At 48.7% G+C, this 27,254-nt stretch overlaps 1 protein-coding gene and 1 long non-coding RNA gene across 3 annotated transcripts; one reads left to right on the top strand and one right to left on the bottom strand.

Moving 5' to 3' along the window:
• Positions 1–200: 200 nt before the first annotated feature.
• LOC141751161 (uncharacterized) lies at positions 201–4,724 on the top strand. The gene is made up of 3 exons (XR_012589895.1): positions 201–327; positions 4,408–4,515; positions 4,604–4,724. It is a non-coding gene; the product is annotated as an uncharacterized LOC141751161 (long non-coding RNA).
• ST6GALNAC1 (ST6 N-acetylgalactosaminide alpha-2,6-sialyltransferase 1) lies at positions 4,144–26,773 on the bottom strand. Of its 2 annotated transcripts, XM_074607537.1 has the most exons (12): positions 26,623–26,773; positions 25,485–25,550; positions 20,182–20,299; positions 18,905–19,048; positions 13,058–13,694; positions 9,150–9,318; positions 8,782–8,953; positions 8,275–8,413; positions 7,795–7,892; positions 7,116–7,205; positions 5,735–5,834; positions 4,144–5,307 (listed from the first exon to the last, which is right to left on the bottom strand). In XM_074607537.1, the coding sequence occupies exons 2-12, from the start codon at positions 25,519–25,521 to the stop codon at positions 5,137–5,139; spliced, it is 1,875 nt and encodes a 624-aa protein (XP_074463638.1). In that variant the 5' UTR covers positions 25,522–25,550; positions 26,623–26,773; the 3' UTR covers positions 4,144–5,136. The 2 variants fall into 2 exon arrangements, with proteins under 2 accessions (XP_074463638.1, XP_074463639.1); XM_074607538.1 differs by lacking the exons at positions 25,485–25,550; positions 26,623–26,773 and adding an exon at positions 21,302–22,531.
• Positions 26,774–27,254: the final 481 nt, after the last annotated feature.

The raw sequence follows: 27,254 nt of genomic DNA, 5'->3' as shown, positions 1-27,254 counted from the left end.
CACGGGCTGGGGTGGCAGGTCAGGACCTCACACGCAGCAGCAGCATGTGACTTACATTGGCTGGGCGCTGCTGGGGCTCAGCCCAGCTCTTATCGCAGGGACGTCTGCACACAACAGAGCCGTTGGTCAGCCCTAGACACCATCGACCGGGGCCAAGACAAGCCAAACACACAGTCCGAAGGCCATCCCCTCTCTGCCAGGCATGAGGCAACCTGTGAGGCTCTGGGTGATGCCCTGGAGGGGTGCAGAGCTGGGAAACATCTTTGAGAAATTAGGGTGACACGACACAGACAACTGCCTGCCTCTCTCTTGGCTGCTCTGGACCAGGTAAGGCAGACGTGGACTGATCCTGCCCTGTCTCAGCAGGGCAGACATTCCTGAGGTCTGCTGAAAAAGGGGAGCCTCAAAGCTACAGGGCCAGGCTCTGTCCCCAAAGCTGGGGAGAGGGGACGCTGTCTCTGACTGTGGGCTGGTGTCAGACCCTTGCCCGCCTGTGCGGTCCCCACCTGATGTGGCATGGCTGCCGTGGGAGGGATGGAGGGAGCCTTGGGATGTTTCCAGGACTCAGTAAGTGTCTTTCCAGGATTTACCACCCTGAAGGCTGGATCAGGAAAGCCCCACAGCACCCAGGGTCCTGCTGCCCAGACTGGTAGAGAAGCCCGGGCTACCACAGACCCTTGGCTGGGAACTAGGGGCTGCTGCACCCCCAGGAGATGTTTGTGCTGCCCTATGCACGGAGATCAGGGCTCACTGCAGGGGAGGGCCTCAGAGGTCATCTGGTCGTTTTTGCACAACAAAGCCATGGGCTGCTCCTTTATCTTGTTTTCCCTCCCCTATTATCAATAGCTTTTCTGGTCCAACTGGATTTCTTTGCTGCCACATCCCCACCACACAGAGAAGGTCAGCACGGTGGTGAGGAGCATGAGCCTCCCCACCCCTGTGCACTGAGGGCCTGCCCCAAACCTCTCTCCACTTGGGGAATGTAAATAGCATCTGTTTGGTCACCAGCATAGAGGTTTTTACACTGACCTGGAGCCAGCACACGCCTCTGCTACACTCCCACGGCACCCGGTCAACCATGGCTGCTTGAGAGCGATGCACCTGGAAGAAGCACCTGCTCCGTGCTGGGAAGCCAAGCACTGGTCTCCAGCTCTGCCTGCTCCGTGCCTCAGTTTCTTGCCTAGGAATGAGAGAGGCAGAAGTGACAATCTGGGTGTGCCACCATGGCACAAGGCTGCCTTGGAGCCATGTGTGGTACACGCAGTGGCTCCCTCTGGCACCTGGTTGGGTTTGGTCTTGGCACCCCAAGCCCCAGGACACGGTGCAGAGCCCATCTCATCCCCGCGCCTAGTCAGCCCAACCTTTCAGGCTCCGGAGAGCAGGGCTGGGCTGACCAAGAGTGGGGACAAGATGGACTCTGCATTGCCTGCTCGTCCCCAAGGCGCATCCCCATCCCCCAGCCCAGCAAGTCCTGTCCATCTGCTTCCTCCTGCTTTGGCCCCAGCCCTGATGGAGGAGCTACGTGCCTGCGAACATGCAGCATGACATGGGCCCTGCTTCTTTCTGCCACACAGGCCAGCAGTCACACCGCAAAAGGGTTAGAGGTAGAAACCAAACAAAAGATTCAAAGCCCTGCCAGGAAGGTGACGCCGCAAGAGCTCCTGGGTAACAAGTGGATTTGTTACCCACAACCTGGCAGGGAATATTTAGAGGCTGTTAACTTCTGAGGAACTGAGGGAGGAGTCGGGAATGGCTGTACCAACGGCTTACGGGACTCACTGACAGCTGTGCAAATAAGTAGGGCTGATTCTACAGCAACTTCCAGGCTGAAGCACGGTCGTGTTATTTCTCCCTCAAATCAGACATCTCTGTTTAAACCCATCAGACCGCGGAGCTCCTGGCTGGCAGCCGGGAAAGACGCTGCTGGTCACTGGCTCTGGGTATCACATCCACGCATGAGGAGGAATTGCTGTGTCTGAGGCATCTCTCAGGATGCCAGACCCGGTCCCGCCGTTGGTCCCTCCAGCGCTGTGCCACGTTGCACAAGCCAAGGCTACACCTCTGCATCTGTGAGGGTGGCACTTGCATGTCCCAAACCTCTCCTATGCATGTCCCCATGTACCCCAAGGAGCTCCTGGGCCATCAACCCTACGGGCAGGCAGGCGTTACAAAGTGAAGGACGCTGGGGGACAACAGTGTGGTACAACACAGGCAGCTGCAGGGCTGTACTTGGCACCTGGACACAGCCTGTGCCAAACCTGGATGTGCCGGACACCGCACGACGCTGACAGGTCCCTGAACAGGAGCTGCCACCTGGTGGCACTGGGACAATGCTGCTACCCTGCCAGGGCTGGATGGGGACATTTGGGGTGGTCCTGCACCACGGCACCCACTGTTCAGCCGTGCTGGGGAGGCTGGGACTACTCCGTCACAGCCCGGCATTGCCGCTTTCACCTCGGGACACACACCCAGTGGGGGGACTCGCACAAGCCATGGATCCTGGCTCTCCCCAAGGGTGTCCGGCTGTCGCTGCCCTCCACGGGTTTGTGCCAGGCTAGAAGTTGGTGGAGAAATGTCACCTCCAAACCCCCTCGATGTGCCGTAGCCACTCTGGACCTGATGCCACAAGGTCAGGTGGCTCTGATGAGATGCAGCTGGACTTGTGCTCCCAGGGACGTGTCCCTGTGTGTGCTGCACCTTGGCCAGCCCACGGTGGGACGGGAGGCCTTGGTGCAGGGGAGACAGGAGGAAAGTGAGGAGGCGAAGGGAACCGTCAGCTCAGAACCGCTTTTCTGGGGCCAGAGAGGACGTGGTTTAGAGCTTGCTGGGAAACTCCAGACCCCAGCAAAGGGCCTTCTCCAGCCAGTATTATCCTGGGTAACACCAAACTACGTCAGCTGTGCTGAGAGGAGAGCCTAGAGGGAACAGGCTCTGCTGGTGGAGAAAGTCTCCTGGGGAGTTTCCTTCCTTGGACTCTGGGAAGCCTCAGCAAGTGGATCTGGGTGCTGGGGGAAAGCGTGGACTGGGGGCTGCCAGCCCATCTCCAAACCTTCCTCCTCGCCCACCCTGGTCCTCTCACTCAGCAGGACTCAGGCCCATCCCGCTTCCCAGAGAAGAGAAAAACAAAAGAGGAGGAGGGGGAAGGAAGGGGTCTAAGAGAAACTTCTTCCAACTTCTTGGGAAGAGAAAAGCCCTATTCAGGCAGGAAGAATACCCGTGCGGAGCTGGTCACTAAGCAACCTGCAGCAATTCGGTACAGCCCAAGCACGGGCAAGGAATAAAGCTGCCTCGTTACCCTTTGAGAGCCCAGCCGGGCAAGTGCTGGGCAGGGAAAGCCTGCAGGGCATGGGGACAAGGGACACCAGCCTTGCACAGCCCCTGCAAGGGGCTGAGACACCCAGCAGGGTGCAGAGCTCCTGGGTGCAGGAGTTTGTCCTTGGTCGGCTCTGGGGGCGACTAGCTGCCATTGGGCTTCCCTTTCACGGGGAGGCCATTTGCTGCTCATGAAGGATTTCTGGTCTGCTCCAAATCCCGTGGCTCCCCATGGGTCTGGTGCTCACATACATCATTCCCAACAGAGGAACAGTACATTTCGGACACTGTGGGGCTTGTGTGGGCAGAGCAGCCAAAGGCCGGCTACACCCTCTCCCAGATAAGCTGAATTCTTCATGTAGATTATCGACGTGGGGGGTTTTCTTTGCAAACAAGCTTAGTCAGACATGAGAAACTGCTTGGCCTCTCCACAGCACATGGAAAAAAGGGACAAAGGAAATTTGGCCTGGCAAACCCTGCTGACAATCCCTGCTGAGATGCCTCCCTTGGAGCCCAGGGGATGCCTGGAGACGCCGCTGCCCCCGGCAGAAACGTTGCACACAAAAGGAAAACCGCTCACAGCCAGAGCAGGTCCACTGGGACCAGTCAGTGTGCAGCTGGGCCCCAGTCCAGAGCCTTATGAGCCCAGGTAGATGGTCTGGACCTGCCTGGACGCTGGAAATGGCTTTTTGCCTGTGTAGTGGTCACAGGGAAAACTTCCAGCCCCTCCACGCATTTGTCTCCAGCATTTGTTATGCCCAGAGAGCAGTTGCTGGGACAAGGACAAACTCTCCAGGTCTTTACCCACTTCCACAGGGAGGTGTTTGGCCAGCTCTGATCCCCATCCTGTGACAGCAAGGTGGACAAGTAGGGGATGCTCAGGTGCGTCCACACAAGACGCAGAGAACCTGCAGATGGAGGTATTCAATTAACACTCAGTCCTGCCCTTTCCTGGCTTCACCATCCACTATCTCAGCCTTTCAGCAATTGCTTTGGATGCAGACTAAATAACCACATTCCACAGGGCTGCAATGAAAAATCAGCTTGGCCAAAGCAGTGCCATTTATTTTATTTACTTATTCACATGTCCTGCAGCCAGGGGAGTCCCAGAGCAAAAGGCACCAAGTCCAGCATGCCTGCTGCACCATGGAGAGCATTTACCAGCCCTTGAGCTGATGGTGGTGCTCCTTCGGAAGTGTCACGGTGAGGCCACACTGGGAAGCAGAAGTGAGATTCGTCCTCTCTCAAATCAGTCACCTGGAAACGTCCAGTCCATCCTTTTTATCTGCAGGGAGAAGACTGGAGCAGCACCTCCAGGAATTAAGTAAACCTGAGACAGGATCTGTGCGTCCACCTCAATCCACTGACTGCAGAGGAAGCTTCCCTTAGACAACACACCCAGCTCCAAGATGGGCACCACTAATGGAGAGGATCCACCCAGAACAGAAGCAGCCCCAGCCTGAGGAGCATCTCCTTGCAAAGAGATAAAACCTGGATGAAGATGCAGGACATGCTGGACCATAGACTACCCAGATCCATCCTAGATTCTCCTCTCCGAAGACCAGTGCCTACAACCATCAGCAACAGTCTGGCAGCATAGCCAGATGGGACATCTTTGTTGGCATGCTGTGTTTTCTTGCTGGCTTGTAGCATTTGCACATTTGTAAAAACGCCGTGAGAAAATAAAGGTGCTGAAAGAGGGAAATATCTTTGTGGGGATGAAATGTGCCTGGAAGTTCAGAGCTAACCTTGCCTCTGGTGGTCCTCTTCTGTTCCCAGTGAGGTGTTGTTGCGATTTCCCAGGCAATGGCCCCTGCCACACAATCATGATCTCTGGTAAAGCTTCATGATATTCTCATCATGAAGCTTTTTCCACACCCGCTTCTCCAGGTTGAAGTCGTGATTAGTGTAGAAAATCAGACGTTTCCAGTCCTTGTCATAGTAGTGATCCGAGTACTTCTCGTGACCCTCTGTGATGTAGCCATAAGCGCTCACCTGGGAAAGATGGAGGGCTCACTGGGGAGAGGTACCAAAGACGGAGGGAGCTAAGTGAAACACGAGACACAGGTCCCAAACAGGGAGGGAGCACAGGACAGGGATGCCAGTCATGGCTCCTCCAAGTGACCCTGCATGAGGGTCCAGAGGGACCAGACTGTGGACGCTGGATCCAGAGAGCCTGCTCTCCTCTCACTGCCTCCCTGGGAAGCAGGATGGTTCTCACACCACAGCACGCTTCACAACTTCTATGTGAATTATTTGGGTCTGTTTCTCTTGTCTTCAATCTACTCCCTCATGGCTGACCAGAACCCGTATACCCTCAAGCCAGGCAGATGTTAGGCAGGGTTGGAGCCACCCCTGCCCTGCCCTGTCATCCTATATCCCTTCCATACAATTCTGTGTGCAAGAATCATCATGCCCTTACCTGGTCACAGAGATGGAGGGCAGTCAGCAGCAGGAAGGCCCCCGTTGTGGGCCTGTACAGCCGCCAGTAAGGCTTTTCCAGAGTTTCAGATTTTAAAAACCTGCAGCAGGAGAGAAGAAAGCACAGAGCAGTTGCTGGGGGTAGTGGTTCAAGTTGGGCACACCTTGTGTCCCGCCCTGTAGTCTGTGTGGCATCTTCCGTCCTTGCAGCAGTTCGTGGCCATAGGAGGCATTTCAGACGAGCCATGAGTATGCCCACATGTGTGGGTGCCGCTGTGCGCTCAGTAAAGCACACAGCCAGTCCAGAATGCTCCATCGCCTGCACCACAACCTAAGCCCAGCTCTGCCCCAGCTTTATGGAAGTGGTAGGTCTTGAGGCAGTGAGGATAAAGAGAGGGTGGATTAAAGGATCTACTACGTTAAAGCCCACTCTTAAATCCGTCCTTTGCCTCGCAGTGCAGAAATGGCTTTGAAGCTCCCTGGTATATCCTGCTCCCCATCCACCTTTAGCAGTGAAACAAGACATAGGGAAGAGGGGAGGCTCACAAAACTCGCCAGGAGCTGCAGTGTTTTGTGCCAGCAGTTGTTAGGAAGGTAGGAGTCCACACCAGGAAAAAATAGCATTCAGCCCCTCTTGGCTTTGGAAAGGACCCAAGTCAGAGGGGAGGCAGCAGAATAAGCAGGGAGGTGCAAGCCATCTGGCACCGCATTTGCCTTCTCTCAGAGAAGACGTAACTCAGCTCTCAAGGAGACCGAAGGGTAAACACAGCCAAAGCAGGGCACAACGGGAGCTCTTCTTCCTACATCTCTTGGTCACGTGTGGCCCACGATTGGCACATCCTACAGTGACAGTGTCCAGCAGGCTCGTGAAAAGGATTAGAGAGGCAAAGAAGAGCAGCCAGGCCAGGCAAATGGGATACTGAAGAAGTGCCTGTTATCGTGTTTGAGGGCACAACCTCCTGAGTCGAGAAGGGATCTCGAGAGAAAAGAGCTGTTACAGAGCCTTCCTCCAAGGTGCTAAGCAACAGGGAACATGAAAGGTTGGTCCTGAACTAGATCAACTATTCTGGCACTCTGGCAATGCTCTTCCCTAAAGAGTTGCCATTTGCCCAGGACCTCTTTTGGATGCAGAAAGCCAAACTGTCTGACGCATGTTGCTTCTCCAGCTCACAGATAAGGGATGTCTACCCACCACTAACATCCACTGCAGCACCACAGAGAATTTTAACTGACTGCACACTGACAAAGCTTACCCCCAATCTGCTGGTGTGGCTAAACCGCAGTTACAAAGGAGTGAGCTGGGAGGAGAGGGCCCAGAGACAGACAGAGACGGTGATGGCCAGAAAAAATAAGCCCGTTAGAGCACATAACCCCCAGCTCACCTGTTTTTCATGTATCTGAGGAAATCAGGGTGAACCACCAGGTATTTGTCCATTGTGAAATCTTCATCGAATCTCTCCCGGGGCTTCTGCCTAAGGACAGGAATGGGGAGACTCAGGACAAGCTTCTATATTTCATCACAATTGTAAAGCAACAGCCCTGATGCGCTTGGTGATAAGAGAAGAACCACAAACACTGTTAAACTATTCTGCAACTCTTCGCAGATTATGACAAAGCCTCCATAACCTGTGCGCATTGCAGAGGAAGAGATCAGGGAGCAGAGGCAACAACAGGACAGGGAAATACAAAAAGCGCGTGTGTGTATAGACAAGAATTGGTGAGACCAGGATTTCATCCATAAGTGGGCCACCATGTACAGACACCAGGCCAGACAACAGCATGTGGTCATCCCAGAGGAACACAAAGCTTTCTCTAAGCTCTAGCCACACATCATTGAAATCAGCTACTTCTGGGAAGGAGGTGTATTCGTTACAACAGTGCACAGAGCTTGGGAGGAAATAAGGTAATTCCCCGGACAAATCTGCAAGGGGAGGAAGGCTTTAACCTGTCTATACCCTAGCCTGCACTTCAGCAGTGCTCAGCACTGTGGAGAGGAAGAGAGCACAGCAGAGAGCTCCAAACGAAAAGGGTAGAGATGGGGCCAGTTTGTTTCACCCGTACTCGTCTAAGAATCCTTTCCTGATGTTCTTGTTCAGCAGAAGAGCCTTCAGCCACTCATAGTCTCTGGTTCCCTCCAGGAAGTGAATGTATCTGACATGCTAAGAAAACAAGTGAGCATTAATGAATGGCACAAGAGAGACACATCCTTTAAAAACAAAAAGCAAGCAGGCGTCTAGGCTCACTGAGTTTCTTGGACACACACTTTCGGTCTGCAGCTTTTAACTATCCCACAGAAGCAGCATGGAGATAACACCTAACGTGCAGCTACTTCTACAGCCCAAAGGGCTGGGGTAGGACTGATGCAGCTTGCCACTGCAAACACTCACTGCGAGCCAAGCCAACGCGGGTTCCCTCGTAAAGGGTAATGCTAAAGCGCTAGCTCAGCCCCTTTGCTCCTCAAGCACAAGATCAGAACCGAAGGCCACAGACTAACAGCATCCTGTCAAAGCTATGCATGCATACAGCATGGACCCGACTTACTTTTCCCCGTGGAATGTGGCTGAACCCTCTGTGTCCCAAGATCTGGAGAGAGGACACCAGGGAGAAGGCTGTGAATCCATAAAAGGAGGTTTTTGTTCCCACATCTTTTTCGTAGCCTTTGATGACAGCCCCGCTCACCCTGGCCATGGAAATCAAACAGAGGAGCAGGGTTAACAGGTGACCATTGAAAACCCTCGCATCCATGTTTATAACAGGAAAAGACAGTGTTAGTCTGGAGGAAGGGAAGATTAAGCCCATTTGAGCTACGCCTCTTGATCTGCAGGAGAGCCACTTCCCTCTGCTTTGGAGATGGCTCTTTACGGCTCACCTGTGAACCCAGGCTCTTCCTGGGTGTTTAGGTTTTGGTTTTTCGTCTCTTCCTGACACCAGTTATTTTGGCACTTCAGGGTCAGTGCAATACTAGAAGATGTGAAGTTATCCAACTGTAATTATCTGCTAGCCAGAATAAGCTAGCTGTGTACCTTCTAAGAAGGAAGCTTGTCTTACCGGAAGACGTAGTCATGGGAGTCAATCTCCTGGCCCATCCCAGAGTTATTCAATATTCCTCCATTCCCCACGACAGCACAGCTGATGCATGTTGGCGTGCTGCTGTTGCTGTCGGCCAGGAGCAGCTGCTGGTGGGGTTTTGGGGGCAGCAGGGACATGACCTCCTTCACAACTGTGAAGCAAACATGGCGGAGAGTTAGCATCAAGAGCCTTTAGGATGGACACAGTAAAACCACCACAGTTTCTACCATGAGATCCACCTAGCCTGATGCCTTTGACATGGAGATGCTGCAAACCTCCAGCTACTCGACAGAAGGCTCCTGTCGGGAGTTTGATGGTCCCATCCTGACATGCCCTGAGGGACTCACGCGAATAATTCAGCTCCATGAAGCCATAGGGAGGTGCAAAATGCTCCAGGCGGCCCCACTCACTGTCACTGAAGTATCTGTTGTCTGTGAAGAGCATGATGTTGGGCAGGAAAAGATCCCGCAGCCAGTCAGACTTGGCAGCTTTGACCTTCACTGACTCAGAGCAGGTCTTGAAAAACAAAAAGAAAACAATAAGGACTGATTAGCAGGGAGCTAATAAACCTGACTGAGTGCCAGTGCTTGTGTGCCTATGTACGACAGTATCAGAAAGAAGCATAGAAACTCCAGTGGTACATCATCTGTTCCCTTCAGTGCCCCCATCACCAGGTACCTGAGGCATAACTTCAGCACTACATCAATAACTAGCTGGTGGAAAGTCACCTACAAGGAAGCCAGGATGACGCCAGGTCTCAGAGACTTTCTTCTTCAGAACAACAGGCTTACAATGCGCAAATGTTTTACTGCTTATGGCCTCATTAAGTGATGCAAACTGATACCTGTAATTGGTCTAACCTAAACATACCCAATAAGACCAGCCGTCCTTGTTGGCTCAACACCTCACAAGGTCCTGACCTGACTGCACATGAACAAACACACTGAGGAACATGTGATGTCAGATCACCATTATCATTCCATTTAAAGATAAGATAAAGCACGCAAACAACTCATTCAACATCATAAATGTTGAATCACAGAGAAGTGTGCGCTGAGAAGGAAATCCAAGTCAGCTTATCCTCTCCAACAAGAGGGATCTCGTTGCAGCTGGCAACAGTTAGGCTGTGTGTGCAGATGGAGAGCAAACAACTCCACTGCACTGGATGTTCCACAGAGTCAATTTGGGGCCTACTTTCTTAGACATCTTCCCCAAATACCTACTGCAATACCTACTGAGAGACAAAACAGGAGACCAAGTGGACCCACGTGCCCAGCTCAAACCCCCAGCAATGACCAGACTGCACTGCCAAAGCCTTGCTGCGTGCTCCACAGCTGAGCTGGGCTCTCTGCTAGGGATGAGGATGACAACCCAGTCACGGCCTGAGGAGACAGCCCTCATTCTGCCTGTCACAACAGGAGTGCAACGAGAATAACACCGTGGAGGGTTTCATGTTGGCACCATTTCACTTGCAGCACGTTTCACGTCCAGAGACAGGGACATTGCCTTCCTGCTCAAGCTGTACTTTGTACTGTCCAAGGCTTGGTACTTCTTGTGCCTCCACAGCTAGACTGGATCAATACCAGAGGAATTAAGGAAATCTGATCACGTAGGAAATGAAGGAGGTGGGAGTGCTTCTAGTCACTCCCTCTCTCTGAAGAATTAGAGATCAAGTTTGGGAGTGAGACCCAACATGCGACATCTGGATCCACATTTTCACTCAAGACCCTTCTGTGTGCATTTTCTCCTCTATTCCCTACTGAAGAAGGGTTCTGCCCACTGTCTCAGCTGTTCTGCGCACACAGATGTTGTGCAGCCCCAGTTACAGTGGAGGATGTTCTCAGCTTCCCGCTGTGAACTGTGGTCTCACATTTCTCTGCCAGCTCCTGCTCTGCTTTTCTGAGATGGCTGCATGTGCTCCTCAGGTAAGAAGACAGGAGCATCTGTCAGTTGATGAGCAGGATCCTGGTGACCAAACCCCACCGTGTCTACAGGTGGTAACACTGGGCAGGAGGGGTGAGGTACTGTGTCACACAGCATATGCATTCTTAGCCACGTAATTCGCTCACTCCCATTTGTATTCTGGGTGCCTTGTGACATCCTGCACCACAGACTGGATCATCTGCCAGGCCCTTCTGCTGTGACTCAGTCAGGCTGGGCCAGTGCATGAGCTCAAGCGTTTAACAGCCAAGTTCCACATTTAACAGTCACAGATCTTTGGATAACAGAGGTATCTGTTTGGGGCCAGCTGCTCCTCTCAAGCAGCTCAATGCCACACTTGAGGAGCACATCCCATCAGCAAAAGAATGGCTCGTGCTGCCAAAAGGGGCAACAGGGAACAACACCAAAACACCACATGGGAAAGAGAACTCAAAAATAAAACATCAAAATAATAAAACTCATCCTAGTAATTTTATCAGCCCAGTTCGTCTACCTCTGCTTTCTGCACGTCTCCCATCCTGGACACCCTGGGGTTGGGGAATGGGATTCATTTTTTCAAGAGTAGCCCCTGCTCCACCAGGAGAGGTCTGAGCAGAATGACATGGTGCCTGCATCCCTGACAGTCCCCTGGAGCAACATCTACATTCCCCCTAATGCCACCAAAATGACACACGGCAATGGTGGAAGATTGAGGCACTGAGACTTTAAGTAAGCAAATGGCTCATCTAAGACCGTCGACCTAGCACCAGACTTAGTGTTTTGGAAGATCACATCGGTAATATGACATACACAGACAGAGGTCATCGTGAGAACTAACCTACAGAACAACACTCCCAACAAACAGGACCCGTAAGAAAACGCTGAAGCTGTAGCTGTGCAAGTGCTACTGCCTTGACAGGTACAACTGTATCATTTGAGATTCTCATCTTCACCTCTACCAAAATACCTGTGCCGACCAGGCCTACAGTTGTTTCTATTTAACAAAGAGGAACAAAGCAAGACTAGTTGAATGCCAGAACTGTTATGAATTATTTGCTTTGCTGTGATGACGGGTCAATGCATAGCAACAAAACCCCAGACAGCAACCCAATATGCTGGGACCGTCTGAGCCGTGGAGCTCTGCATGGGTAAAGAATCTGCTTGCTTGCTCCGAGTGTGTACGTACAGGGTGGAAAAGGTGAATTGGCAACAGCTGGGAAAGACTCTCCTCTTGTTGATAATAAACCACAAGAACAGTAAAAATGTTACTTTTTAACCATCAATTTTTCAATGGGGCACACATACACATAGTTGAATTTTCGCCAATATTGACAGAAAACCTTAAAGATGGGAACGGTCCCCACCCTAGCGTCTCCAAAGCAGGCAGGTACATGCTTATCATTCCTCATCTAACCCTTTTTCTTTGACCTTATTTTGACTTTAATACAAGCAACGAACAAAGCCTCCGTTCCTGTGCACTGAGACCCTCCTCACCACCACTGCCAGCATCATTCTTCACAACCCAGCACAGCGCAAGCGTCACTGCCGCCCCACTGCTGCCAAAGCTTTCGACTTCCTTTGGTATGCACGTACGAAAAGGCACACGGAGGCATTCCTATTCCCTCATTGTGACCTTGCTTTTTTTTTTTAGCTGGCTGCATAAAACAAAAATCAAGGCAAATCTGGGAATTGTAAACCTGAGTCTTCATAGGAACGCAGATGTCCAGTTTCCCAAGAAATCAGGTGAGAAACGGGACGCCTGTATGAAGACTGCCATTTAGTGCCAGACACCTAACGCCAGCCTGTGGGCATCACAAGACTAGGTGTGACTCCACTTACCTTAGGGTGCCACATTACAGGGAACATACACACTGCATTGGTGCCTAAGTCCCCTACGCAATATATCACACAGAATCGCAGAATGATGGGGGCTGGAAGGGACCTCTGAAGATCACCTAGTCCAACCCACCTGCAAGGCACCTAAGAGTGGGACCACCTTGTAGCACATCTAGAAGGAGAGATATTTTGTCCAGCTTCTAACACACCTGAGCTCCAGAAAGGGCTGCTCGGCATGACTTTCAAAGGGACTCATGGAAATGCGTGCAATTACAGTAAGTTCCCATACTGGAGCATGGTGGAGGACTGGCCAGGCTAACTGAGTGGTACATACAGGTCTCCCTCTCTGGGTCCCAGCAGCATCTGCATATACTAGTGAGTTGACCTACCAGCTTGGAGATCATCCTCGACTGCAAAGGGCACACGTGCCCAGGGGACGGCAGACAAGGTCAACAGGGAGGCATCATTCTTGGCAAACACACACGGTCATCGCACCTACCGATGGTGGAGATGAGTTGTCCAGCAGGTACTTGTCCTCGAAATCCCACCGTGGCTCAGACTTGAAGTCAGCAGCCCTCAGTTTCTTCTTTTCTGTCACTGCAGCAGCCCGAGGAACAGATGTTACAGTTTTCACTGGTGCAGAAGGCTCTTTTGGCTTTATTTGGTCTTTGGATCTGTTGTTTTCACGAGCTCCCTTCACCCCAGAGGTCGGTTTCACTGTTGTCTTCTCCTTGGCTTCCTCCGCCCTGGGAAGTTGTTTCACTATTGTCTTTTCCTTGGCTTCTTCCACCCCTGAGGCTGGTCTCACTGCTGTTTTCGCCTTGTTTCCCTGCACCGTAGGGGCTGTTTTTACTGTTGTCTTCTTGATTCCCTCCAACCTGGGGGGTAGTTTCACAGCCATGTTCTCCTTGGCTTCTTCCACCCTGGCAACTGGTTTCATCATTTTCTTCTGCTCCTCCTTTTCTTCCCATCTTGGTGTCCTTTCAACCATATCTTGTTTGAGTTTTGTGATGTCTCTCCCCAAAGTCACCTTTAAAAAGCTCCTTGACTTCCCATTATCAGAATTGTTTAAACCCTGTTGCTCTTGGGTGTCCATTTGTAGCATATCTGGGGCACGTTGGAAAATGCTCAATTGCCTGAATGCGATCAAAGGAAAAGCAGACACATCACACACACTTTCCATTTAACACTGAACACCTTTCAGACCATTTCTGTAGACTCAGAACCCTGCTCTGTGCTTCAGAGCAACCACTGCGTACGACCACCACACTCAGAGGACTTGCTTTGGCAACTGCCACTGGCTTTCTGCAGGATGCTGTATGAATTCAGTTTCATTTTCAACTTTGCCACCAGAGCGTAATACAACTTCCCACACCATTCTGGCCAGAATACTGCTTATCTCCCCACTAAGCAAATCCCAGAGGCTACACACTCCTCTTCAGCGCTTGGCTCATGAAACACCCACATTGGCAGCAATTGCAAACCAGCAGAGAACAGCTTTGCCTTGCACTGGGCAGGATCCCTGGCAATGTCCCCAGAGCACTGCAGGACGGATCTGGAGATCCTGAGTTCAGGACACGGCACACGCCATGGAGGCAGCCATCTGGCTCTCTCCTTTGCCAGCAGAGCCAAGTGCTTCAGTGACAGACCATGAAGATCTTCCAGAATTCAGTTAGGGAAGTCTAATAAGAAGTGAAACTCACTTCTTTACCATACATCACTTCTTGAGCATTTGGGTCCACAAGGCATTTTTTCCTCTCCTCTTGCCCCTTAGCCAGCTAATGCAATGTCATCACACAGCACTCGGCCGGCACCCATGTCTTAAGACAGGCACTTTGAAGCTATTAAAATACACTCTGAAGCTTAAAAATGTAAAATCTCTGCATTTTCAGCAATCGCCTCTAATACTGCAGCTGCCCTGCTGCCTGATTCAGAGGCACAGGCAGGTACAAGGATATCATAGGAGGATACAGCTGCCAACAGCAGAAGAGCCACCTGCAACAAGACTGGGCTGAAACCCAGAAAAAAAAAAATCAAGGCAGGAGCGGTGGGTTTTTGTCCCAAATATTCAGTCTTATTGGCACATGGCTGGAGGGTGGAACAGGAAAAAGGAAGGTGAAAAATTTCTGCAGCTGAGCTATTATGTACAGCAAAGCTTTTCAGGATCAACCAGCATAGTTGTGGCAGCCTGATTTCACACTTACGTTCAGCCTTTACATGACGCATTTGTTTCGGAGAGCTGTGGATTGCTTCCGAGGTAATAAACAGGCAAATAGCACCTCTGCAGATAGCAGGCTGTAGGTAACAGCTGAATTGCTGCTGAAGCTTCAGAGTGGTATGGCATTCATTAAAGTGACTAGGAAATTATCAACTAAGGAAGCTTTTAAAAATCATTTTGTATTGGATAAATACTTGAACCTTTCCAACGCTATTTCTAAGAAAAAAATGATTGTGGTAAATGGCCTATCAGCTCTTCCTCTGCCTCCCCTCATAATCAGTAGCCAGTTTGAACCAAGTATGCTTTCTATCACAGAGTTCATGTATAAGCTTGTGTTACTGTTTACTGCCTAGTAAGAGGAAATATTTTATATGTACACTGTAAGTAAGCAGAAATTTGGTGAGGTAGCTCAGGCAGATCTTAAATCCCTGGATGATTTTCTGTTGTATTTTGAAGATGATGTTTAAAATTTTAAAATTAAAGGGCACAGAACAAATGAAACAGTGTAAGAAACCACTCCCCAGCCCAGACTTTCTGTATTTGCTGTCTCGAAGGGCACAGATTCCATCCCAGCTCTACTATACTTTAATTTCAAATACTGTGCCAAACATACAGAGACCAAAATATAAAATCAAGGGCCCTTCACAGCTGAAACCCTGCTCCCTGCAGTCAGACCCACACGGACAGGCATTCATGCCTAAACAGGATCCTGCTCTCCTGACCAGCATTTTAAATCCAGACAACTGGTCCAAGCAGCTCATCAAATTTCAAGCTCTAGAGTCCAGCTGGCAAGCAACTGCAGAGGCGCAGTGATATTTACTGTCATTATCCTGTGCATTTACAACAACCTAGGACAAATAGAGGATAAAGCCATGAGGATGCTCCTTTGTGTATTTTACCTTGCATATAAAAGATACGGAAACAGAACTGACAAACAGATAACCACATACAGCTCATGCCTAGTTGTGTTTTACTTAAGTTGCAAAAATACGGACATTTCCATTATCTGACACTATGGCAGAATGAAACAGCTTCAAGCAGCTGGGCATGGAGAGCCAGTTCTTGTCCCAGCTCTGTGATCAAGGACAACTTCACTTCTCTATGCCTTTCCCTTTTCCCCACCTCCCCTGTGCAGATTCCAATCTCTCCAAATTGATAGCTGTCCTCAAGGTGTGGTCTCAAGTCACTGGAGCCGAGCTAAACTGATGCGACCTCCAGAAGAGATGTAGGTGTTCCCGGCGTCACCACTCTTGCCTGCCCCCACAGCATCAGCCCTGAGAGGTCCAGCTGAAAACTAACCCCATCAAGACAAGCCAGACGAGCTCATCGGGAGAGCCGGGACCATATGAGGGCTGGTGGGGAGGCTGGGGAGCAGTGCTTCCCACACACAGCACAGGGCACTAACACGTAAGCGAGCCATGCTCCTAAGTAGGAAAGTCTCAGATACCTGCTGTGCTCCTGCGAGGAACAGTGCTTCCTGCCAACAATGCTGGAGACATTTTACTGCAGTCTACACTGCAATTCCCTCCACACCCATTCTTGTAGGATTTACTTGATCATTTATACAAAAAATAATATATATATTGATCATGTCTGCATGACATTGGTCTCCCAGTTGCAGCATATTTGTGTTAGGAATCAGATGCTAAACTCACTATAAATTCGAAGGTATCCCACCAAATTCAATGTCCAGCAACGCGATCTGGACTAGGGCTGAATGATGTCCTTCTGGGAGCCACTACGAAAAGCAAAGACTATGTAATGCCAAAGGATGAAAATAAGTAACATCGGTAATGCAAAAGCTGCTTTCTTAAACAGCTATACAAGGAGAAACTAGTGATCCAGCAGAAGCAAGTTTTTGACTGCAAATCTTCCAACGCCGTGGTCTGCTAAAGCAAAGTGGTCATCTAATTCAGATCAGAAGTGCAAATTGCAGGGTGAAGAGAGACAGAGAGAGAGAAAGAAAGTGAGCACAAGCACTCTATCCAGACAGTACATATCACAAGGAAGCAGGTCTCTTACCTGGAGATCTTTGTCTTTGACAAGCCAAACAAGAAGTCGAAATTAGCAACGAAGATGCAAAAGTTTATTAAAACAATGAGCCAAATGAAGGCTCTGGGAATTTTAGGAAACCTTCTCCTGAAAAACCACATGGTGAGGTGCCTGAGAGCGACAGAGGTGCTGCTGCTGCTGCCCAGAGGTGCTCACAAGGCAGTGCTCTCCAAAGGTGTGCTGAATGAGTGGGCTGGTCCTTTCTCTGGATTTACTGACAAGAACATGCACACCCTCTCTCACAACACTCTCAGACACTCCGCACACAGATCCAATTTCTCAGAAAAGAGACAGCAGCTTTGCACTGTTCCCGGCTATCACCCTAAGCTTATTGCAACACAGAGTGGGATGGGAAAAGAAACACCTTTTACTGCAAACAATGGAAGTTCCCTAGATTTTTCTTAATGAGGTAAATCCAGTCTAAGAAGGAAACCCTTTGCCTCTAATCTGGTGTAAGCATCACTGGGAACACTTGTTGGCATTATGGAAGTAGCCATAGTGACAGTGAAAGAAATGAGCTTTTAGACCATCACCTGCCCAAGGGCTCAGGCAAGATCCTACGCATAACCATAAGCAGATTTTTCTTTTCTTCTCCATGCTTGTAGCTCCAATCCAGAAGCCCTCCCTGTCCCCAAAAGCTAATGGCTAGATACACATCCATTTTACCTTGTGACTGCTTTGAAACAAGTCAAAGTAAGACGCCTTGCAAATCCACCATAGAACAGAGGAGTTTGGGTTTAAAAGCAGATTAATGCTTGGGTAAAGCATTAGAGGACAGGGCTCAGAGTCAGACAGTCCCCTCCCTCTCTAATAAAGCTGACCTGCCTTTAGGGCAACTGGAAAAACTTCAATTTGGCATTTCACTTGTCTGAAAGGTGCCAACTCCATCACCATCCAACGCTGCTATTGCTGACAGTCTTGTTACACAGGCCTGCCTGTAGCTCAGGATCCCAAGCCGGCTAAGAGTGTGCCACTTCAGCTCTGAGCTGCTTGCACTGATAGCAGCAATATACACTCTTCAGCTGCTCTTCTTTGTGAGCTCTTGGTCAAGCTTCTTCCAGCACCACCTTTGGGACTGGTCTTCTACTTTTGGCTTTTGAACTCTTGCTCCATCACTTCAGAGGGATCACTGAGCGCCAGGAAATGACAGCTATGTCAGTTCACCACCAAAACGAGACATGGATGGATTTGAGTCTGTGGTTAGTTGTAGAATTTAAAAGAACTAGATCACTCTGGTGAAGGCCACCGTACAGCACCTTGAAATTTAGTTGGTTTCAAGGGAGCATCTAATGTATCTGGATTTTTATTCCACATATCACGGAAATGTATTTCAAGTTTCTCGTATCTGTTAATCACACCATCACAGACAGACAGACAATTACCTTCTACACTACTGCCCTTAGAGGGACCCTGGTCATTTGGGTTTTGTACAGTACAACCAGGCTTTGCTCAAAAACAGTGTCAGTTAAAATAAAGCTTCACTAATGCCACATGCACACGAAAGGCTTCACGGGTAAAGAATCCCTGCTGCAACCCTAGGGGTTTGCACTACGCTTGATTTGAGCCATGAGCATATTCAGACCTGGGATAAATTGCTTCTCATTGGTAGGCAGCATCTGACAACCTCTCTCCTGATCCCAGGTTCCACAATACGCATCTCATCCTCTCCTCTTCATGAAAGTGTCAGCGGTCTGCCTGGAGATTGATCTTTGGCAGCCCAGAATACATCTCCCCACCAGCAGAGGGAAAGACCAGCAGAGATGAACAGCCGGAGAAATGCTTACCTGTACCAGAGATGTAGTTTTACATGCTACAGCAAAGGGCTATTTTAACTCACGAGGAGCTGTTAAATATTAACCCTGACAGTTCAAGGGGAGATAGTTGTATTGCTTCTTACGACATAGGCTGCTTTTGCACAGCTCTTATAAAAAAATTAAGCTCAGATATAAAAAAAAGCTTTTGTTGACAATATTACAAATCTCAGAAGCTAGCACTCACATGGTTACTGACTACCCAGAGAACTGAAGGTGTTTGCTCTAAGTTGCAGGAAAGCAAGTCAAGAGGTTTCACACCTACCTTATGCCCCTCCACACCACAGAGCAAAAAGCTGCAGGGATTCCCTGCACAAGGCTCAGCATTAGCTGCATTTCTTCATTGTCCGCACTTCCTGACAAGTTACTCTCTCTGCATTTAAGTGCAAGACACAGGTCATCAGAGGACCTAGGAGAAAAAAATGAAACAATAACACAGGTTTGAAAAGCCCTTGAAGAAATAGAAGGGAGGTTGTTAGTCCAGGGTAAAACGCTGCCTCCATCTACAGCAAAACTTTTCACTATTGCTCAAACTGAGCCTAGGATCAAAGGAGATCTGTTGAACAATTACAGGCACCGAGAAAGGGATCAGCCGAGGTATTGCCATATTCTGGGGCAGCCCTCATTAGCTCCAGGCAATTCAAGAGAGGTGGGCTACAGGTCTGGGCGTGCAGCAGGCAAGTGGCAACTCTGTGCCCACAAGATCTCCAACAGGACATTCTTACAGGAACAAATATCCGTCCTGAAGCACTGATATGCAGCGTACATAGCAACGGCTTCATTTTAGCCTCTTCTTTCAAGCCCTTCAGGCATACTGCTTGGAAGAAGCTGCTTGTGTGTGACTACAACGCTTTTTTTGTTAATAGGATTCCAAAGGGAAATTCTAGAGGCAGCAAACATTTTCCTTCAACCTCCTCCATCTGACATTACCGCGAAACCTAGAGCCACAAGGGATAGCAAGATTCCTACAAGCAGAAAAAGACAGCTTTCCTTGCTTTTAAGGAACTGCGCTGGCAATCGCAGAGAACATGTCCGTAGTACTCAATGTTCAGGAAAGGCTGTGCTTGGGGGAAACATCCAAATCTCTGGCAAGCACGTTAGCCAAAAGCAAGCTTGCTATGCAAACACACAGCTTTTCACCTTCTTGGTTTAAGAAAAGAAAACCTAAAAAACCCTATCAGAGTACTGGCTTTCCCTTCCTTGGAGTATTATTTCCTCATCCTCCATCCCCACTGCTGGAATCAGACTGTCAGAGCTCAGGCAGCCAGGCTGGTTAGCTCAAACATGAGGTCAGATTGGGAAATGGGGATGTATTGTAACTCCTCAGGGAGGGCCTGGTGACAACTGAGGCCCAAGAGCAGAGCTTCTCCCCTGTAAAGCTCTGTAAGAAGTAGGATTCCTGGGATACAGAGGGCTCCCAGCCCACACACATAAGCAAAGACTGCATCTAACACGGGGGTTGGCAACCTCTCGAGGGCCACAGGCCAGACACCAGCCTCTTTTCCAAAGGAGAGGTTTTGCATATTTCTCTGGCAATCCTACCGGCAATCCCAGGAGATGCTGCTCCTCTCAAGGTGCAGAGACTCTGAACCCAGCACTGCTGCTCCATCTTTAGCGTGTCCAATGTCAGTGCCAACACCAGAACTTCTGTTCTTCAGTGCTGTGAAAAAAAGACATTTTTTTTTTTTTTTAAGAAAACTCCACCTGGGACCATCAAGTGAAGATGGTTATCTGTTAGTTCTTTTCTATCTCTAACAGTCCATTTAATTCCACATCCACTTAATTACACTTAATTACATCCTTAGTTACATCCTGGACAGACGAAAGGCAGATTTGCCTTTCTGGTTTTTGTTCGTAAACAAACATTATCTCCATACATCTTACGCTGTGTGTGTTGTGGGTGTTGGCTACAGTCTGAACTATGCCAATGATTTGGCACGTTCTCCAGAGGACTGTGTATCATATCTTGCTTACTTGCCTGTGCCCCGTGTGCTTTCCACTTTCCCGTGACTCTGGGCTAGAGAACAGGGCATCACAAGATGTGCTTTAAGGACAGAGCTGTTCTACGAATTGATCAAGCTTCACTGTAGGACAAACTTGTCTTTCAGTGATGTCCACAACATACCAAACCAGTGCCTGACTGGCAGCCTGTGGAATAAGGACCTGCTGACGAAGCTGGGGATGTTTGGACCTGTTCACAGTATTACTTGATGATATAAGAACTGAGTGAGTTATAACTGGGAGAGAAAAAGCATGACGTTGCCTGCAGCACATGACTGCTTGGTGGTCATGCCTGTGCGTTAGCAAAGGCTAAGCTAGGCAAAGGCTTGGCTTGGAAATGTTAGGTTCTTGTTTTCCCCTCACTATTCAGCAGTAATCTTCATAAGCACATGCTTTCAGGTTAGGAATCCCGGGTGGGGAAGAAGATTACAAGAGCAAACTCTGCACAGCTATTTGTCTTGCTTTCACAAAAAAAGCTTTGATAGCCCAACATCTCCCAAGCCTGCCTTAATTCCACACTCACTGGCCATTTTCCAGTAAGTCCCTTCCCTTCTGCACCAAACCTTCTCTCAAAAACACTGAGCAAACACCCAGAGACAAACAGCATTTATGGGGATAAAGCCCCCACCTCTTCGACTGCTGCCCTTGCAAGAATACTCACAGTTTTGTCACAGAGCAAAGCCTCAGAGAACTGTGCCAGGAGACAGGGAACAATTTAGTGAACCAACTGGTCTGTGTTCTCCACGGGCTGAAATGCTCCAGGAGAGAGACAGTGGCTTTCATGGTTGAATGCTACCAAGTGCCTCCTCAGTGTCCATGCAGCAGAGCTGCAGAGAACAGAAAACTTGTTCGTTTTTTATTAGTGCTGTTCTGTCTGCTTGGTATCCAGTCTCACCCAGCTAATGCCCCAGTAAAGAAACTGCCTTGAATCCATGTTGTAACAGCAGATGATATTGGTCCAAGCTGGAATGTTTCCCCCTCTCCCACATGGTAATGGAAATACAGGCAGGGTCCTGCAGCCAGCTCCCATGCACCAGGGAAAGTCCTTGCCTGGAGCAATCGCTGGGAAATGGGATATAAATGCTCTGAATTTGGCCATATTACAGCCTCTGGTCACTGGAACTTGTTTTAGTTCTCTCTGCAAGCACAATGACCGCTCAGCTATTGTGCATGTTCCCTGTGGCCACAGCTATAGGTGTTAACCTCTCTGTATGGAATGAAGCAGACCAAGTCTTCCATCACACTGCTTTTCTGCTTCTGGAGCTCTTCACCTTTCATCCCATCCTGCTTAAGATGCAACACTGAAATGGCCCAGGTCCCAGCATTCCTTTCTCAGACACACAAAGCTGAGAAGACTGATGAGACACTTCATTTGAGAGAATTAAAAAAAACCAAAACATAAAAATACTCCCAGCAACAATGGCTGGATATGTCAGCTGGAGTTACGCGGCTGTAAAGAACCAGGGGCTCCTTTATCCAAATGCCTCCCTCAATAGCCTTTTGTCTGTGCCATCCCAGCAGGAAGCCGAGCATATCACCCCAGAGCTGACAGACAGAGACAAAACTGACACCACTTCAGGGCTGATTTAGGTTGTGGGTTTTTTTCCCCTTTAAAATCTATTTGATGGAAAGGAAGAAAATATTCTGATCCTTGACTAGGACTCTCTCAGACAGCTGTTCCCCCCAAGGAGTAGGGCAGTGCTGCAGACAGGTGAGGAGATAATTTATTAAACTCATGGCTAACTGGCCCCCCATCAGAAAAGCAGCCTCTCCAGCTCCTTTCCCTGGCAGCTGCCAGGAGCGGAAGAGTTCCAGAATCCTCCACTGCTACTGAGAAACATAAGAATCAAAAAATACAAATCTCTCTCCATACTCCCGGCCAAAAACGCAAGCATATTATCTCAGCACTTCACGTATGTCTGCAAAAATCAGGCCCTGCACAGATAAGAATTACGGAATCACAACTATGAGAGGGTCTACTAATTTTAGAGCCAGAAGTTAAATATTTCTTGCTAAAGGTCTTTCCCATACTCTTCCCGCTGACTTAACATCAGAAACCATTCCGCTTGACATCTGGCAGGACAAATGCGCCATTTGGCATCCTTTGGCATGAAAAGTGCTACAGGAATGCAAGATGCAAGCCCACTTCTTGAGTGGTATAAATCATTGTGTCCCTGACTGACACCTGGAAAAATGTGGCCTCACAGTGCCTTCCTCTCTGGTCCTGACTGACAGATGCACTGGAGAAACGCAGTCACATTTTTAGCTGCAAGAGTAGCACAGCCACACCGTCCTGTAAGAAGCAAGATGGATTTACTGCTGGAAATCACATGCTTCTCTTCCCTTCTCTCCCTTTTGTCTATTGTCTTCTATTTAACAGTTCTTCTCCTGCTTTATTCAGATAGCTAGGGCGTACTGTGATACTTATCTCCATCCTCCTCCTATTATCTGGACAGAGGCTTTTGCGAGCCATGGAGAGAAGGTAATCCTTTGCCACCTCGGTTGCACAACACCTATCAACCTCATACTGGGAAAACCCCAGGCAAAGTAATTGCTGGGCAGGAGCGCAGCACACTGTGCTATTGTAGTGGAAATGTGAGATCCTGGCGCTCAGGAAGGGCATGCCATTCTCTCTTGGTTCCCTGGGAGCTGCTTAGCATCTGTTCAATCGGGGTTTGTCTCACAGGCCTTAGATCTCTGGGAAGGACACTCCCGTTGCACAGTCTCAGCCGGGGCCGAGAGGATCAATCTGTCTGTTTCTAATAATACTGCGCAATGACATTACTCATCTCCTCCCGTGAGCTGCAATTCCTAAAGATGGGTGTCACTCTACTGAAAAGCGCGGCACAGAGAAGTCAGGCAGGACACACGCCGAGTGTGCTTGTCCCTAGCTCTGCAGCTTGCACCTCAGGCCTTGTGTCCCCATTTTTAGTTATCAAAATGAGAATGATCAGGCCTGCAACAGGAACAGTCTGATAAAGGTCCAAGAGCCACTGATGCAGTTTTCTTTTTATGACTTTGTATCACACAGGATTTCCTCTCTGCTGCAATAAGTTACATTCTTAGTTATATTACCATAGATTTTCTCCCCTAGTTTTGCTCTCTGATGTGGATGTTCATCTGTGAGAACAGATAGTGGGGAGAAAGGAAAGCCGGGGACTAGAGTCCCTTGCAGATCTCAGGGGCAGCACAAAGGACTGCTGGATCTTCCAGTCACCTGAATGGTGTGTTAAATCAAACAGCCAAACAAAATTTCCCACCTCAATGGTGCTGACAGGAGTTTTAAAAAACAAAACAAAACAAAAAGGGGTGTGTAGACAGTGGGCCATTTCCTTGCGACATTTTAGGGAGCCATCTCATCAACCCACTCGCAGCACTGCCAATTTAACAGTGCAATTGTAGGGCTGTTGAAACTGTCATGGTCTACACACAAAACGAGAGTAAAGGACTGAGGTCCAACACTCTTGGGTGTTCATGGACAGCTTGAAAATAGCTGGAAGATAAAATTTCCCCCCCAAAAGAAATTTTGAGAATGCCTCTGCTCCTATCTCAGGGTCACTGGGTGGTACTCCCCTTGTTCACTAACGTCACCCAGCTCTATCCTGCCACAAGGACGGCAGATGAGACGCAGAAATCCTTTATTGCAGGACAAAGAAACACAGCCCATACAGGAGAAAGAGTTGGCAATACCCAACCTATAATTTTCATGCAGCACTGCCTGAAATAAAGTCTTCTTGCTCATGCCAAAAGTAAAACTTCACCACCACAAAGCTGATTTAAGGGTGTGGGCATGAAAATTTCAGCATAGTCTGTACAGAGAAAAGCTGGGGTTCCTCTTTTCTCCATCCGGTTTCTACTGGTCTTTCTATTGCTAATATGCAGGTAACAACCTGCGTAACTCATCCAATAGCTTCACATCACAGTGGAAAAAGAAACAAAACAAAGACCATGTAAGAGGAACAGACAATGTCTACACAGGCTAATCACAACTGAAGTGTATAAACACATACAGAGGAGATCTTCTAACAAAAAGCCAACCCAAACAGCAAGTTGAGACATCAACAGGTATGAGTCTCCCTCTCAGTCACTCTAACTACATAGGCTATGTCTTGGAAGTAACCAGAAACTATAACTCCTCAATTTGCAATAGACATAGCTCTGACTTTTAGGACAAATGTCAGATTCTGGGACAAGCCTAGGCAGCCGGTCATTCCACCTCCCTGCAAATCTGTTTCCCCAGACAGTCCTGGTTTATCCACCCAGTCAGTAAGTGCCTCTTTCCTCAAAAGGTCACGCTCAACTCTATTATCTGCTGGGCTACAATGTTTCTCCTCCAAAATGAAACACCTGGATTTTTAAATGGTACTTGCCGACATGAAAGGACATACTCCACACAAATGGAGTGGCAGCTAAAGGGAATTCAGGGTGACAGGAGGGATTAGAAAGATCTTGTGATTCAACTGGGAACCGCTACCCTGAGTCCAAACCAGCTTACAATAAGATGAGAAATTAAGGCATGGATCTGACGCTGTTATTCATCTGAAGTCAGGACTTGCTACACGTATGAACCACTGGCATCCTCAAAGTAACATATTATATCTTCTGACCTCTGCTTGCCCCTCACATTTGTAGCAGCCAGTCTCTAGACCCTGGTTACTCACACCCATGCCTGTGTCCCAGCAGGTCAGCTCTCGATTAGCTCAGACACGGGCGCTGCAGGAACACGGGTACTGAAAAAAGCCTTGCCAGTGACACAGAACATAATGCTCTACGCTGAACCAGTGCCATCACACAGGTTTTTACTGGAACTCCACAGACTAGCAATGGTCATCAGAAATACCTACTGCCAACAGACTGCAGTTTTCTCTCCAAGGTTCTCATCTGCGACCAGAATTCAGGTTACCTGGAAACTGAAAGAAGCTGACAGCCAGTTCTATGAAGCTGGAAAGCACTAAAAATTCAAAGTATCACCTTTCAAAAGAGCTACTGAACCAATGTGGCCATGTTCATTTACTACAAACTACTTTCACCACTTCCTTTCCCACCCTCCCCTTTCCTTAAAACCAGCATCTTGAGTTAACTTCTACTTCCATCAATTATCAGTAGCAGAATGCCAACAACTGAGTCATAGGCAGAGCTTGCAAAACGATTTCTCACACCACATAGGCTACTGTTCTTTGCTTGCTTTCCAATAAAAGTCTGTAACAGTGTTGACAAGGATGACAAATTACAGAGGCAATGATCCACTAAGTCCCCTCCTTCGTAAGGATCACAGCTATATCTTTAAGAGAGGGTTATAAAACAATACAATAAATAGTTACAAGGACATTAAAACAATGCCAAATAAGTTGCAAATACCTACTTCAGATCTTATCTCATGCTATGCAAGCTGATGCCATGGCAGACAAACAAAATCAAAACTCAAGTGCTGGCCTCTGGAAAGGTGGTTTCATCAGAGGAACGTGTCTCCTCTTCCCCACAATGAAGTATAACCACAGACTCTGAAAACAAGCTTCTCCTCCAGCGACTCTTAGCTCGGTTACTGCATTTGACTGAGCCAACTAACACACATCCCGCAGGTGAAACAAAGCTTAACTTTTGGGGACTGCGGGATTGAAGGAAGTTTTAAATGAGATTTTTTAGAAAAATTCTGGTCCTGATCAGGAGGAATTGCCCAGAAAATATGAGTCTTCCCATCTGTAGTGATAAGCTAAGTTTAGCCAGTCTCAGGAATGCTGGATAACAGGTGGATCACAACATACAGGACTTGTGAAAGATTTGCTAAGGAGAAAAGGACTGTGCACATCCTCCTTAATTCTCTCTGAAGCAAAACAGTACTAGAAGTCATCAGTTGGAGCTCTCTGCTGTTTATATAAAACAACAGCACCATCCAGTGGATCAACAATACTCACTTTTACTCTCCCGCCACCTCACATTTACCTACATTTATCTGCAGAAAATGCAGCATATAAACTTTCTTACCATTCTGAGCGCTTTAGGGTTTCATCTACCTTAGCCTTGGGTTAGAAAAGGTGGGACGTTTCAGGAGAGCGGTAAAAAAAAGCTCCAAAAAGAATCACACTTTCCACTGCCAGGCAGCTTTGCCAGCATCAGTGTCTCTCCCTGTGTTCCTTCCACCAGGGCTGCAACCTCTTAACCACTGTAGAGGTGGAAAAATTGACCCCAATGGGAGGTAAGCAGTCATCATATCTCACTCTTGGAGTTTACCACTGGAAACAACCTCACAGCCAGACATGCTGCAGAGAATCCACATATGACCACAGGGAGAAGGCACGCAACCTCCTCTGGCATGTTTGGCCCCGTTCACACTGCCAATTTTGGAGCTGTGTTGAGACCGCTTTGGATTCCACTGGACGGTGTCAGTTGGCTGTTTCATCTCTTTCTATAGCAGCATCCCTAACAATTTGTCTTACCGTGTGAAAACAGCCTCAAACCCCACAGCAGGTATAACAATACTCTCTCACGGAAAAGATCAATTATCCCCTTTCTTTGAGACAAATGAAGATGAAACAAACTATGTAATATCTCCCCTTTGTTAGTTTATTGTTCCCAATACAATTCTGCACTTAACAAACACAAGCAGTACACAGCAT

The sequence above is a fragment of the Larus michahellis genome, chromosome 14 (genome assembly GCF_964199755.1).
Source record: "Larus michahellis chromosome 14, bLarMic1.1, whole genome shotgun sequence".
Taxonomy (NCBI): Eukaryota; Metazoa; Chordata; class Aves; order Charadriiformes; family Laridae; genus Larus; species Larus michahellis.
Note: the sequence above shows the minus strand (reverse complement) of the source record. Positions and strands in the feature narration are given on the sequence as shown.